Source organism: Solanum dulcamara, chromosome 3 (genome assembly GCF_947179165.1).
Source record: "Solanum dulcamara chromosome 3, daSolDulc1.2, whole genome shotgun sequence".
In the NCBI taxonomy this organism is placed as follows: domain Eukaryota; kingdom Viridiplantae; phylum Streptophyta; class Magnoliopsida; order Solanales; family Solanaceae; genus Solanum; species Solanum dulcamara.
Genome location: NC_077239.1, coordinates 77,675,499 through 77,688,219, shown reverse-complemented (window position 1 = coordinate 77,688,219; position 12,721 = coordinate 77,675,499). Strand labels below are relative to the sequence as shown.

Here is a 12,721-nt window from a genome sequence, read left to right as displayed (position 1 = left end):
AGAATAACTGAAGGCTCTGATACCATTATTATGGGGAGGAAGTACTACAATTAAAGTTTGATATGATAATAAATAATGAAAATAAATCAGACACAAAAAATTTATGTGGAAACCCCTCAAACAGATAGAGGGAAAAACCCACGAGGTGAAAGGATTTTACTATGATAATATGGAAGTACACTGCTCTCATATACAAGGAGCCAACAACAATAAACATTTCTCTCTTGTATAAGGAATAACTCACTAAAGAGGACACTCAAGACTACAATATTTATCTTGATGTATAACTCTCTTTATGTTCTTACTCTTTTGGAATTGTGGAATGATCTAAATGAGGGCAAGAGACCCTCTATTTATAAAAAAAAATGGAAACAGATAAAATAAGCGTTTTCGTGTAAAATACGCATTTTTTGTCAAAAGTTGCTAAAGGAGGCAACAACTTTTGAAACGCGTAAAATACGTGTTTTATTCTTGAACGGTGCATGTGCACCTCCCTTTTTGACTTTCTTGCACGATATTTAGGGAAAGCTTTGAAATTACACATACAAGTCACGTGACTGAAGTATGAGAGTTGTTCACTTTTAAATTTATTTGTGATGTTTATTATTAATTTTTCATCCAAGGGTGTAATTTAAGTTGTATATATATTTTAAAGATGTTTCTCAATTATCATATTTTAGCCCATTATGACAGATAAGACACAAAATAGTTGAGATGGAAATTTGTGATTGGTCGATATATGTAAAAGATTTTTTATTTATATTTTTGTTTCACGTTGTTATCAAGGTATTTATATTGCAATTGACCCTACAATGACTCTCAAATCTTGTGTTAAACTCAAAGATAAAGATGGAGGATCATCAATATTTTTGCCATACAATTGTGTATCTTGAGTGATTCTCACTGATGGAGTGTGATCATCCATTCTTTGTGAAAAACTATTGAAATAACTGTAGAATTAATGATTGAAGATGATTTTTTTTAAAATTATTGAAGAACTGTAAATATATACAAAAGTAAAATTAAAATAAAAAAGAAGTTAGAACACATTTTGGGCGGTTAACTTGAATTGAGATGACAAGATCTGAAATGATTGAGAAATTTTAGGAGCAAAATTAGTGAGTGGAGATAGAAGAGATATAATTTGTGATTTGTATAAGAGTAGCTATATTTGGACGAGGATGAGTTTTTGTATCTAATACAAATCCATTTAGTGGCACCCGAAATTAGTAGCAAATTTTGTTAAACTATAACAGTAATTCGTAATTAATTGAAATTATACCCTTATAGCATAATATAGTAGTAATGTTTGTCAATTCATGTAATTTTCTCTAATAATAATCATCTCACGACTCGTTTATCACAATCTAGAGATCGTCATAAAAATTCATAAACTTCAAATTATAGACCCGCCTTAATCTAGGACTACCCAATACACGTGTTTATAAAAAGTAGCATATACTCAACGAAACAATTAAGTCGTAGAAACACAACCCGACAAAAAGAAAAGGAAAAGCCCACAGTATACATAGGTTCTTCACTAAATTTGAAAGGGTGAAGTTTTCTTGTATCATTCATGGTATTAAAGCCATGGAAGAAATAGTTGAGTTACACTATAATTATTATCATTTACATAAAACCAATTTTGTCCATATCATTATTTTTAGTGTAATTCAAAAAACCTCTTCACACATATTAATTATTCTAATAACAATCCAAAAAATTCAAATTTCTTTAAATTTTTGTTACTTCTTCCCAAAACCTGCCGCTTCCCCTTTTCCTTTATATCCTTCTTTCTTTCTATACACACACAACACTAAATCAAGAAAACAAGGTACCTATTTAATTTTATTTTTTTTAAAAAAATAATCTTTATATATATATATATATAGGTTTACATGCAAAGAATGGAATGTATATGTTTATAATTAAGGAAAAAATATTTGATTTGGTTTCCTTTTATTTTTTTATTGTTTTTGCAGTGTATGAAGGAAGATGGATGATTTTGATAAAAGGCAAGAGAGTTTGAAGAGTGTTTTGACATGTGGAATTTGCAAAAAGCTATGCAAAAATGTCACCATTATTGAAGAATGTTGTCACAGATGTGAGAAAAATTAATTTATTTTTTCAAAAAAAACAATTTTTTGGGTTTTTTATTTTTTATTTTTGAGTGATGTTGATAAATCATTTGTACTTGTGATTTCATGATCTTGAAGTTTTGATTTTCTTTGTTACGTTCTTTCCAATGATTTTTACTATTCTTATCAAGTCGGAGTTATCAAAACAATCTTTTTATGTCTGCGTATCCTCAAACCCTATTTTGCGAGACTATTGATGTTTTTTTTTTTAATTTCAGTGATTTTGATAAAATCATTTCTTCTTGTCATTTTAGGATCTTGAATTTTTTATTTTCTTTTAACGTTCTTTCCAATGTTTTTATTTTTTAAAAAAAGATTAATTTAAATATAATTTTTTGGGGTTTCTTTTTTTAAAAAAAAAATAAAAAAAGTTGAGTGCTGTTGATAAATTTTTTGTACCTGTGATTTCATGATCTTGAATTTTTGAATTTTATAATGTTCTTTCCATTGTTTTTATTTTTTTAAAAAAATAAAATTTTACTTTACTTTTTGGGGTTTCTTTTTTGATATTAGTGATTCTGATAAATCATTTGTTCTTAGTGAATTAATGATTTTGGAAATTTTTAATTTTTTTTAATCGTTCTTTCCCATGTTTTTAAGTAAAATTTGTGTCATTTTCAAGGTTTATGTGATCTAGGTCTTTTTATGCATGAACTTTTAATCTTAGGACATATCATGTTTCTTGCTTAAATAGTTTATTTATTTATTTTTTAACTTTATTGTATGATCAATTTGTTGCAGTTTTATGTATTATTTTGGGATTTTATTTCTTGTAGCTATCAAACGAGGTGAATTTTGCAGTATAGTTCTTTTTCTTTTTTATTTCTTAATTCGCTATATGTCAATTAATTTATTTTTATGATTTCTTATAATGAAATTTGATTAATTTATGTTTAATATTTTTTTTTACAGTTTGCAAGAAATGCATAACAAGGAAGATAACAGAAGAGAAATTGAAAGTTTGTCCAGAATGCAATATGGATTTAGGTGTTGCCCCCTTGCAGAAAATCAGGTGATACAGTTACTATTCACTCCGTGTATTTTTAAAAATTTTGAATTGTTTATATTACTGTGATTTATATAGTTTTTTTAAGATTCTGGTAAGTAAATTTTATTTGAAAAGGCATGAAAATTGTTTCACATAACATGGAACGGAAAGAGTTATATACTCCCTTCGTCTAAGTTTATGTCAATGTGTTACTATTTGGAAAGTCAAACAGTCTTTTACTATAATTTTTTTAATTTTTTAAAAATATTTTCATTCATTCTTTATATTGACTTCATATATGTTTCATGTAGTTTTTAAATGTGTAATTTTTATTTAAAAAAAATTGAACAATGTGTAACCGAATCGATAATCAAATTAAGTATTTTGACTTTTGTATGTTGATCATAGGCTTAAAACTGTAAAAATAAAAACACACTACTAAGCAACACTAGATGATTCTTTTTATATGTTTATGATAATCAGAGTATTCTCGATATCTGTGTGATGAAAAATAACATGTGCTTGATAAAACGGTTAAGGTGTATTGAAACTGATCTAGACACGACTATTTTTCAAAAAAATAAAAAGGGTCATTGTCTTTTGATTTTGGCTTTATTTTCCATTTGATTCATATTAGCAGCCCCTGAAATGTTAAAAGTGTAGCCAGTGTAGTCATGATGTCTATTCTAGTTTTCAACAGATCATTTGAGTTTAAACCATGTTAATTAAAACCATAATGGCAAGAAGCAGTAGAGAAACAACAGTGGAGGCGGAGGCGGAGGCGGAGCTACCATTTTGAGTTCAAGGATCCTAAATTCTATCAAAAAAAAAAACTTATTAGGTTTTGGATACATTGTTTATACTCCCACCTTCCTATTTTATGTTACAGTGTTATTGTTTGAGTAGTCAAACAATTTTTCTAACATATATTTTGATTCATTTGCTACGTTGACTTAGTTTGGAGTGCTTTGTGTGTGTGTATATATACACATTTCATTTTAATGATTTTGAAGAATTATATCCAAATAATTTACAGTCAAAACTAAATGATCCTCGTATTTCGAATCCCTTTGGCATAATTTGAGACAGAGGGAGTACATTTATAAGTAACATTCAAATACAAGTACAAAATTTGACTCTAGCTTCTGTCTAACCAGTAGATAGAAATGTAATTTCGTTCCTTGTATATATATATATATATGTTTTAAAAATAAGTATTGCTATAACCTTATAATGTTTAATTTTATAGGCCTGATCATCAAGTGCAAGGGATTAGAGACATATTGTCAAGTAAAAGAAGAGAATTTATTGAGCGTGGACTAATCGAAAAATTCAAAAAAGGCGAACCCAAAAAATTAGCTCGTGAGGATATTGATCTTAATAATAGTGCAGACATGCTCATTGATAATCCATCATTGCCGCCTCTTCCTCCTCCTGCTCCTGCTCATGTTGTTTTTGATACATGTTCAAGGAGAAAGCAGAAATCGATATCTTCCATAGTAAATACTACACCACTTGTTGTTGATGATCAAGTTTCAAATCAACACAACATTTCGAGTAGGAGTACTGGAAGGGGAAGGGGAAGGGGAAGGGGAAGGGGAAGAGGAAGAGGAAGTTCACGAAATAATGCTAATATTGTTCGTTTTCAAGATCTATCCAAATTTAACGATGTTGTTGATCTGAATAAGGGAGATATGCATCCAGAAAGTTTGACCATTCCTCTTCTTTCAGGAAAAGATACTCAACATAAACAACAGGTATGATTGAAATCTACTTTTATGTTTTTAGTCATGAAGGTTGACTCCAACTTATTTGTGACTGAAGCGCGTAGTAGTAGTTGTTGTATGGCAAGAAAAGCTATTTTTTTTTAGACAAATTAAAATTAAAATGCAATTATAATTGATATAATCAGATAAAGGAAGCTGATCAGCCAGGAAGTTCAAGCACTCCTCTTCTTTCAGGCAAAGCTACTCAACATAAACAACAGGTATTTAATTAATTAAAATCCACATTATGTTTTAATTAGTCATATGCTAAGTTATACAAACTCTTCACTTTTGATGTTGTATTCATGTTAGATTCTTCAAAAATACATTATTTTTAGAGAATCCGACACGCATTCATTGACATTTTAAAAAAGTCTCAGGGTCATCATATGTTAGTATTAGGTAATTATTTCTTGTCTAGTCCATCATTATTTTGATTGATCCCTTAATTAATACTTTTTAATTTTCAACTGCTAATGTTCAACACCATGTGTCACCGAGAAGTGGGTCCATTCATACTCTTCTAATTAAAAGGCATTTGCTAATATATCATCTCAAGGAGAAAGTAATTGACATGGTTGGAATTCGAGCCGAATACAGGGTGGATTGTGTTCAACTGAAATTATTATTTTTAACTTGCACTACATATCTCTCTCTATATAATTATATATATATATATATAGATCACACTCATTCTCAATTTGTTGCTAATTGGATCTAAATATTTTGTTGACTGTTGGACCCCAAGATCCATGGGGCAAATCTATATTGTCCAAAAGGGAGTTAATTGACAACCCTTGCCGAAAAATTACACTATATAGATAGAGTAGTCATTTTTTTTCATATATACTATATGTTGAATTCCCTACTTGTTCATTTAATATTATTGTAAATATTTTGAATTTCCTTAGTCAATAAAAAGTGTACTAACTCTTGTCATCACTTGTTGAAGATTGAGAGTACTGTTTATGCTGCTGAGTCCTCAAAGAATGATAGTATCTCAAAGAAAAATGAAAGTATTGATCCATTGGATGGAATGAATGACTTATGGGAACCATTGAACAACTTGGCAACAAAAGGTGTCACTTTAGACAATTCCAACAAATTATCCAAGTCCAGAGAGCCTGTTCCAAAGTTCATCAGCACTCCACTAATCAATCTTGATGATTATGAAAATGAGGATGAAGATGATGATGATGAAGACGAGGAGTATGTGCCTTCACCAAAAGTTAAGGAACATAAAGTTAGCAAACAAAATGTTGTTCCAAAATTAGATGTTGTTCAAGCTATAGCAGCACCATCAAGTAGTAATAATAATAATACTGATAAAGGAAAAGGGAAAAAGGGACGACGTGGAAGAAAGAAAAAAGAAACAAATAATCCTCCTCCTCTCACTGGAGGTGGTGGTGATGGTGGTGGTAGTGGAACAAATATTAATGTGGCACAAGTTCAAGTTACTACTGAGGCAGCAGCAGGTACAAGCAGTGGTAGCACTAGATTAGTGAATGAAAGAGTCCATCCCATTTGGTTCACTTTGGTTGCATGTGATAAGCAGTGAGTGTAATTCTATGCCTTTCAATTTTAATTTATGCATTACTCTTTTTGTGTATTTCGGTTTATGTGACAGTGTTTGACTAGATATGGTTGTTTCAGAGAATGCCCTTCACCCTTACAACAGATTTCTTCCCGCTACATAAAGATCAAGTAAGTCTTTAATTACATTTAAATCTTTACAATAATATCATGTCCTGCCTATATATATTCTTGAAGTTCTAGATGGAGAATATATAACACTTTGAACATATCGTACCACTATATGAAATGTTGCTCATTCAATTTTTTAACTATTAGTAGCCATTGTGGCAAGCATATCTCAGTTTAGCAGAGGTAATATATTTTATTTTCTTACATGAATTCTCTCTCAAAAGAAAGTGATCGTCCTTGACGTAATTGGTAAAGTAGCTTCCACGAGACTAGGAAATTACATGTTCGGAACATTTTTACTATAAACATGTTTATATGTTATACATCTTTTCTGGTTAATAGGGATGTGAACATGCCGGCTTCCTACATAAAGAAGTACCTTGCAAAAAAATTGAGTCTCCAGAACGAAGACGAGGTAATTAAATACTTATATCATCATTCAAAATTTTCTCTTTTATCTTCTGCATGATATCTGATTTTTAATTTCGCTCCAAATAATTTGACATGTAGGTGGAGATTCACATGTTAGGAATACCGATTGATCCTACTTTGCCTCTCAAACATCTAGTTAAATTGTGGTTACGTGCAGCACCTAACTCTGGAAAAAATGTAGCAAAAGTTGGAGCTTCTGCCCAAGAATTTGTGATGGTTTTGAAATATTCTCGATCACACCTATAATTGACCATTAATAAGTAATATCAGTGTATTGCAAAATGTACAATATTTCAGTATCTCCTTTGGATTGAATATTCAATTTTTGCAAAGGAGAAAACTTCTTGTTGCATGTTGTTAATTACCTTTTGTATGTATTTTGAAACTCGATCGGATGCTTTTGAGTTACTTGTTTTGCACCCTAACTATTTGTTGTTTATTATGAATTCTGTGTTTTTATTTTATATATATAATTAAGCCACAACTTAGTATACAAAATGTATTGTTTTTCAGTTTCTCCTAAGATTTGTTAGGTTGCCATTTTATTTTTAGATATTGACAGCAAGAGCCAGGGACGAACGTACATCATTAGTGACGGGTTTGACAAATTTTGGCCAGACTGTTTATATTCGTGTTAATAAGTTCACTTAATAGGGTATATAAAAATAATCTATCTTGAACCCAATGGATCATCATGTACTAGAATCAGTGACGTAGCTAAATAGATGCAAGGGTGATCACTTGAACACTCTTTATTGAAAAATTAGTGTATTTGTCCGTGCTTTGCAGGGTCATAATTTTTTTTAAATATGATTAAAATTATAAATTATATCTATAATTATTTGACTAAAAAGAATTTGTTAAATATATTTTTGGTTAAATAGCATAGAAGAGAATTAGAAAATTAGTAATTTGAAACAACATAATGATTTGATGATTCCCAAAGACTATTGAATTTGTTGAATTTTATCACTCAATTACAAAATGCTGCAAAATCTATCACTCGATTTGTTGAAGTTTTAGGATGAGCAAGATAGCATGCTATGACTATTTATTTTCTTTGTTTATTATAATTCGTTATTACAGTTTTAACGTCTCTCACTATCTTTATCTATAACAACCATATCATATTTAATGGATTAAATTTAGAAAAAATGAGTCCTCAAATAATTATTGAACAATTGATGAATTAATAAAAAATCATCCTATGAAAAAGAAACAAAATATTTATAGTAATATTTAGAAACTTATATATAAGAACAAAAATCATGTAATTAGATACCTTTTCGTCAAACAAATCATATTCAAATTGATCAACATGTTTTTGTTGAAATTAATCATATTCCACATTTTACAAAAGTCTTATAATCAATCATTTCAATCGAATCAACTCTAAAGAAAAAAATACATCATTCTAAAAATTCAATTGAAAGCAAAACAGATTATACACTGCACAAAAAATAAAGAATGAAAAGGCATAAAATTAATTTATTCAAAAATTAATACACTATAAAATCTATTAATTACACTGAGGATAAAGCAACGATTTATCAAAAAACTGTGTAAAAAATATGCGAAAAGCCATTGTGATTAGCACAATATGCTACTTGAGTTGACAACTGAATAAAGTTATTTAGGATTTTATTGATTTATCTTTAAAATTTTGATTTCTCATATCAATTTATCTTTACTTTTTCTCTGTATTCCAATCTTTTACTTCCTCTATAATTTTTTTCTCTCTTTTCTATGGTTGTTTTTTTCTACTTGCCTCATTAGACTTATTTTTTGGCAATTACTATATGCAAAAACCATAAAGATGGAATATAAATTTTAATTTTTGAAGTTATTTGTATACACCGTAAATAAAAAGAGAGAAAGTATTAAAATTGTTATATACCTTAGTAAAATTCAGCTAAATATAAGAACTCCTTCATCATAATTATTTACTCTGCAAAAAAAATAAAAAACATGGTTATATCAAGTGATTTTCATTGCAATACCTATGATCCGTATACAACATACACAAAAACAAAACAATAAAAATAACTTGAAAATAAATATTGTAGATGAACCATAAAGTAATATTGAATCAACTTTAAGGTTGCAAAACTTCTCAGTCAACTTGTGTAACATTTTATATTTACTCTAATTTCAACACATATTATAAAAAGAATTTAAAAACCATCACAATTTAGTTGAAATTCAACTAGAGATCACATACATATATATAGTTAGATTGGAAATTGGGTGGGTAAGTAGAGCATTGGAAAGAACGAAAAATAAGCAATAATTTACATATAATTTAACACTCATAATGGTATAATTATTTCTAATAACGATTTGGAAAAATAATACAAAGAGCTTTTATTGAATTGTGAAAAAAATAAAAGTGAGAATATTCACCAAAGCAGCCGTTTCTGATTTAAAATGGGAATGCTCCCTCAAAACTTTATTTTATACATTTGTTGCTTTAAGTCATTAAAACTGTTTTATTTTTTCAATTAAATTGAATCTCTCTTCCTCTCCCCTATTAATTAACTAAGGTTGAAAGATTATACTAATAATAAAGATAGGAAGCTCAAGAGATTTGAGATATTATGATGTAGTTTTTAGTGTTATTAAAAGCTTTTAATGAAAAATTTGCAATTAAAAATCCGTGGTGAATTTATATTAAGATATTTTTAGGAAGGCAAACATTTAAAAAATATAATTATTATTTTTTATCATAGAGAGGTGTCACATCATTTTGACTATGTTTAAATTTTTATTATATGTAGGTATAGATAAAAAAAAATAAAGAAAAAAATACTAAGAATATTAAAATATATTATAATTTTATGATTTATAATTGAAAGAAGGTAAAAAAGGAGAAAAAGATAAATTTATTAAGAGTAAAAATTAGAGAGGTGTGAGTTTTGGATAGCTACTCTTTGTAAATTGGCATTGAAGAGTTTTTGTTGTAAATGTTCCTCCATTAATAATATATTTATTTGTAATAAATTAAGTAAATCACTTTTATAATAAAATAATTAAGTTAAATAAGAAAAAAAAATCCAAAAAAAGGAGAAAAAAATATAAATATGAATAAAGGCCATAGAAAGGTGTCACATCACCTTATCTATGTTTTTCATTTATATTATATATAGATATAGATTATTTTGTGCATATAAAAGACAATATCGTAAATATAGGTCAACCAACAATGCAACCTGGCCTGGAGTGGTGTATGCCAGCAGGATGGAAAAGAATCATAGTGGAGGCAGACTCACAATTACTGGTCCAAGCAATAAAAGGCAAGATCAAGATACTGTAACCATTATATCATGAATAAAATACCACTCAGGTTCTGATCTTGGAACTGAGTGATTTATACGAAAACGAAAGAAAATTAATTAATTTTATTTTAATTTTGTAATTTAATAAATAATTTGGGATAATATGTACAAGTAATATGAGACTAAAGAGAATAGATTTGAAATGTTAGTGTCTTAATCGATGCACACCGAAATTGAAACATTCCAAATGTCCATGGGATGGTGAATGCGACATGCTCTTCCTTTTTGATTCACCAAATTATTAAACATTATCGCACTATAAAATGATGCGATACCTCCAGGGTTTCAAAGTTAGTCTTTGATGGGGTATTGGGCATTTCGAGTAAGGCTTCCATCAAAAGCATGTTTACCAAAAGAGTTTTGAACATTAAATAAAACTTTTTAAACTTCACATTTTCCTTCTTATTTTTCAACCCTTGATAAAATGGGGAGGAATTTTGAGCAATGGCTCCATAGTTGATGGAATATCCACATCCCCACATTTGGACCATTATCACTCCCTCCATTAACAATTTCCAGATCGGCTTCAGTACATTTGCAGCATCAACATGCACATCTTCAAGAATATTATCTTCATCAATCAATTGATTGATTGCCTTGTCGTTAGGTTTAATCGCCACATCTTCTTTGACCATATCACTTCCCACCGCTTTTTATGGATATTGTTAAGGCCGTTAATTGAAGAAATCTATACCACCTAACAAATTCAAGAATCAGGTTTTTGAACTAGTAACACGAAAGTGAACAATAAAGACAAGACGTGGAAAACTTCCTTGTTCAAGGGAAGAAAAAACACAACGTACACCTCGTAGGATTTTCACCAAACTTCACTAACTTTCAAAGAGCAGTTTTAGATTACAACTCAATAATCAACGAACTAACTCAAACTCCTATCTCTAACGATTAACTATAATCGCAACTCAAACTCTCCAAGAAGTCAAACTCACTTCTTGTTACAAGCCTCACTTTCTACCTTAGAAAATTATAACTCAATAATATTCCTAAGTAGAGTTCAAACAAATGAATTAACTTTCAAAAAGAAAATCTAACTCTAGTTCTTCTTTCTTCAATATTTTGCTCTTGAACTGCTGTTTTGCCTCTTGCTTGACAGAAAACTCTCTATATCAGATTTGTAAAGCCGTGCAATTAATGCCGTAGCTTCCCTTTTAGAGTGAGTGTGTGAAAAAATAAACCTAATTGAGTCCTATTTGAAAAATTATTTGTCCACCTAATTCTTTTCCTTTTAGGAGTCCTCATTATAAGAATCCTTATTATATCGCATTCCTTGTTTGCTGTTGTTGACCACTTATTTTCTTTTTATTGTAGCCCTTTGTATTTTAGTTTTTATGTCCTGCAACATATATGAAACCTGATTCACCTTTGTCATTATCAAAACTCAGAACATTGTTGGGTCATCATTAATGTATATGGGGGTTTGCTGCTGAAGGAAATTGTAGGTTGATGTTTGATCTATTTCCCTTGTTAAGACCGTTATTGTTGGTTCTATTGATGTTATTAAGATTGTTTGGTTCTAGTGATGGGGTATTTGGAGATTGGTGCTTGCTGCTGTTGTTATATAATTTGGAAAAGTTTTTTAAAAAATTAATAAAATGTTAGCCATTTATTACTTCCTTATTTCAATTTGCTTGTCTTATTTATCTATTTTAGTCTATTTCAAGAAAAATATTTTTTTCCTTTTTGGATAATTTTTTAATTTTAACTTTACACATGACATGTTTAAGTTCACAAGACTAAATGACATTTTGGTACATTTTACTTATTTTTAATTTAAGACAATAAAATTCAAAAGTATTCCATATTTTCTTAAACTTCATATTAAATCAAAAACAGACAAACGAATTGAAACGAGAGGAAGTAATTGACTTAGACAGAGATTTTTTTTTTGTGTTATCCACTGTTATGGTTTACATCTTTTTGAGGGAAATGATTCTTGAAACAACCTTGTTGATGATCAATGATCCACTGTCCTTTATGGTGCTCAATAAGCTTTCTATATTCTGTTTCCCACCAGTTTGGTGGAACAGACAAATCATCCTTCAAGAAGTCTGTTGTTTCGTTCACTAAAGCTTTGTCCCTACTATTCTCAAGCCAAAATCTTTTTCCTTTTCCTTGAAACCTGCAGGCTCATATATAATGAACACATAGTAGTTAGTGATAGACTTTGGCATGTCCAATTTAGGTTCTTGGAAGACTATTTTATAGAGGCCTCAATAAAGCATGACATTGATGTGACGCCGTGACGGAGGGCAAGCCTCTGAAAAAAGGAGTGCATGATAAACCTTAGGCTAATTCCACATCGAAATGTGGAAACAAATTAAGTTAGAATTGTATAAGAAT

At 29.3% G+C, this 12,721-nt stretch overlaps 1 protein-coding gene across 1 annotated transcript; it reads left to right on the top strand.

Annotated features, from left to right (window-relative positions):
• The first annotated feature begins 1,986 nt into the window (after positions 1 to 1,986).
• Positions 1,987 to 7,438, top strand: LOC129881842 (E3 ubiquitin protein ligase DRIP2-like). The gene is made up of 8 exons (XM_055955951.1): positions 1,987 to 2,104; positions 3,051 to 3,150; positions 4,376 to 4,883; positions 5,039 to 5,113; positions 5,845 to 6,446; positions 6,546 to 6,596; positions 6,939 to 7,011; positions 7,107 to 7,438. The coding sequence occupies exons 1-8, from the start codon at positions 1,996 to 1,998 to the stop codon at positions 7,272 to 7,274; spliced, it is 1,686 nt and encodes a 561-aa protein (XP_055811926.1). The 5' UTR covers positions 1,987 to 1,995; the 3' UTR covers positions 7,275 to 7,438.
• The last annotated feature ends 5,283 nt before the right edge of the window (positions 7,439 to 12,721 follow it).

What these genes read in the sequence shown, in the direction of transcription:
- LOC129881842 (XM_055955951.1), top strand. Translation starts at nt 1,996, where the DNA reads ATGGATGATTTTGATAAAAGGCAAGAGAGTTTGAAGAGTGTTTTGACA. An exon ending in TGAAGAATGTTGTCACAGAT is followed by an intron (nt 2,105 to 3,050) that starts GTGAGAAAAATT and finishes TTTTTTTTACAG; the next exon opens with TTTGCAAGAAATGCATAACA. An exon ending in CTACTCAACATAAACAACAG is followed by an intron (nt 5,114 to 5,844) that starts GTATTTAATTAA and finishes CACTTGTTGAAG; the next exon opens with ATTGAGAGTACTGTTTATGC.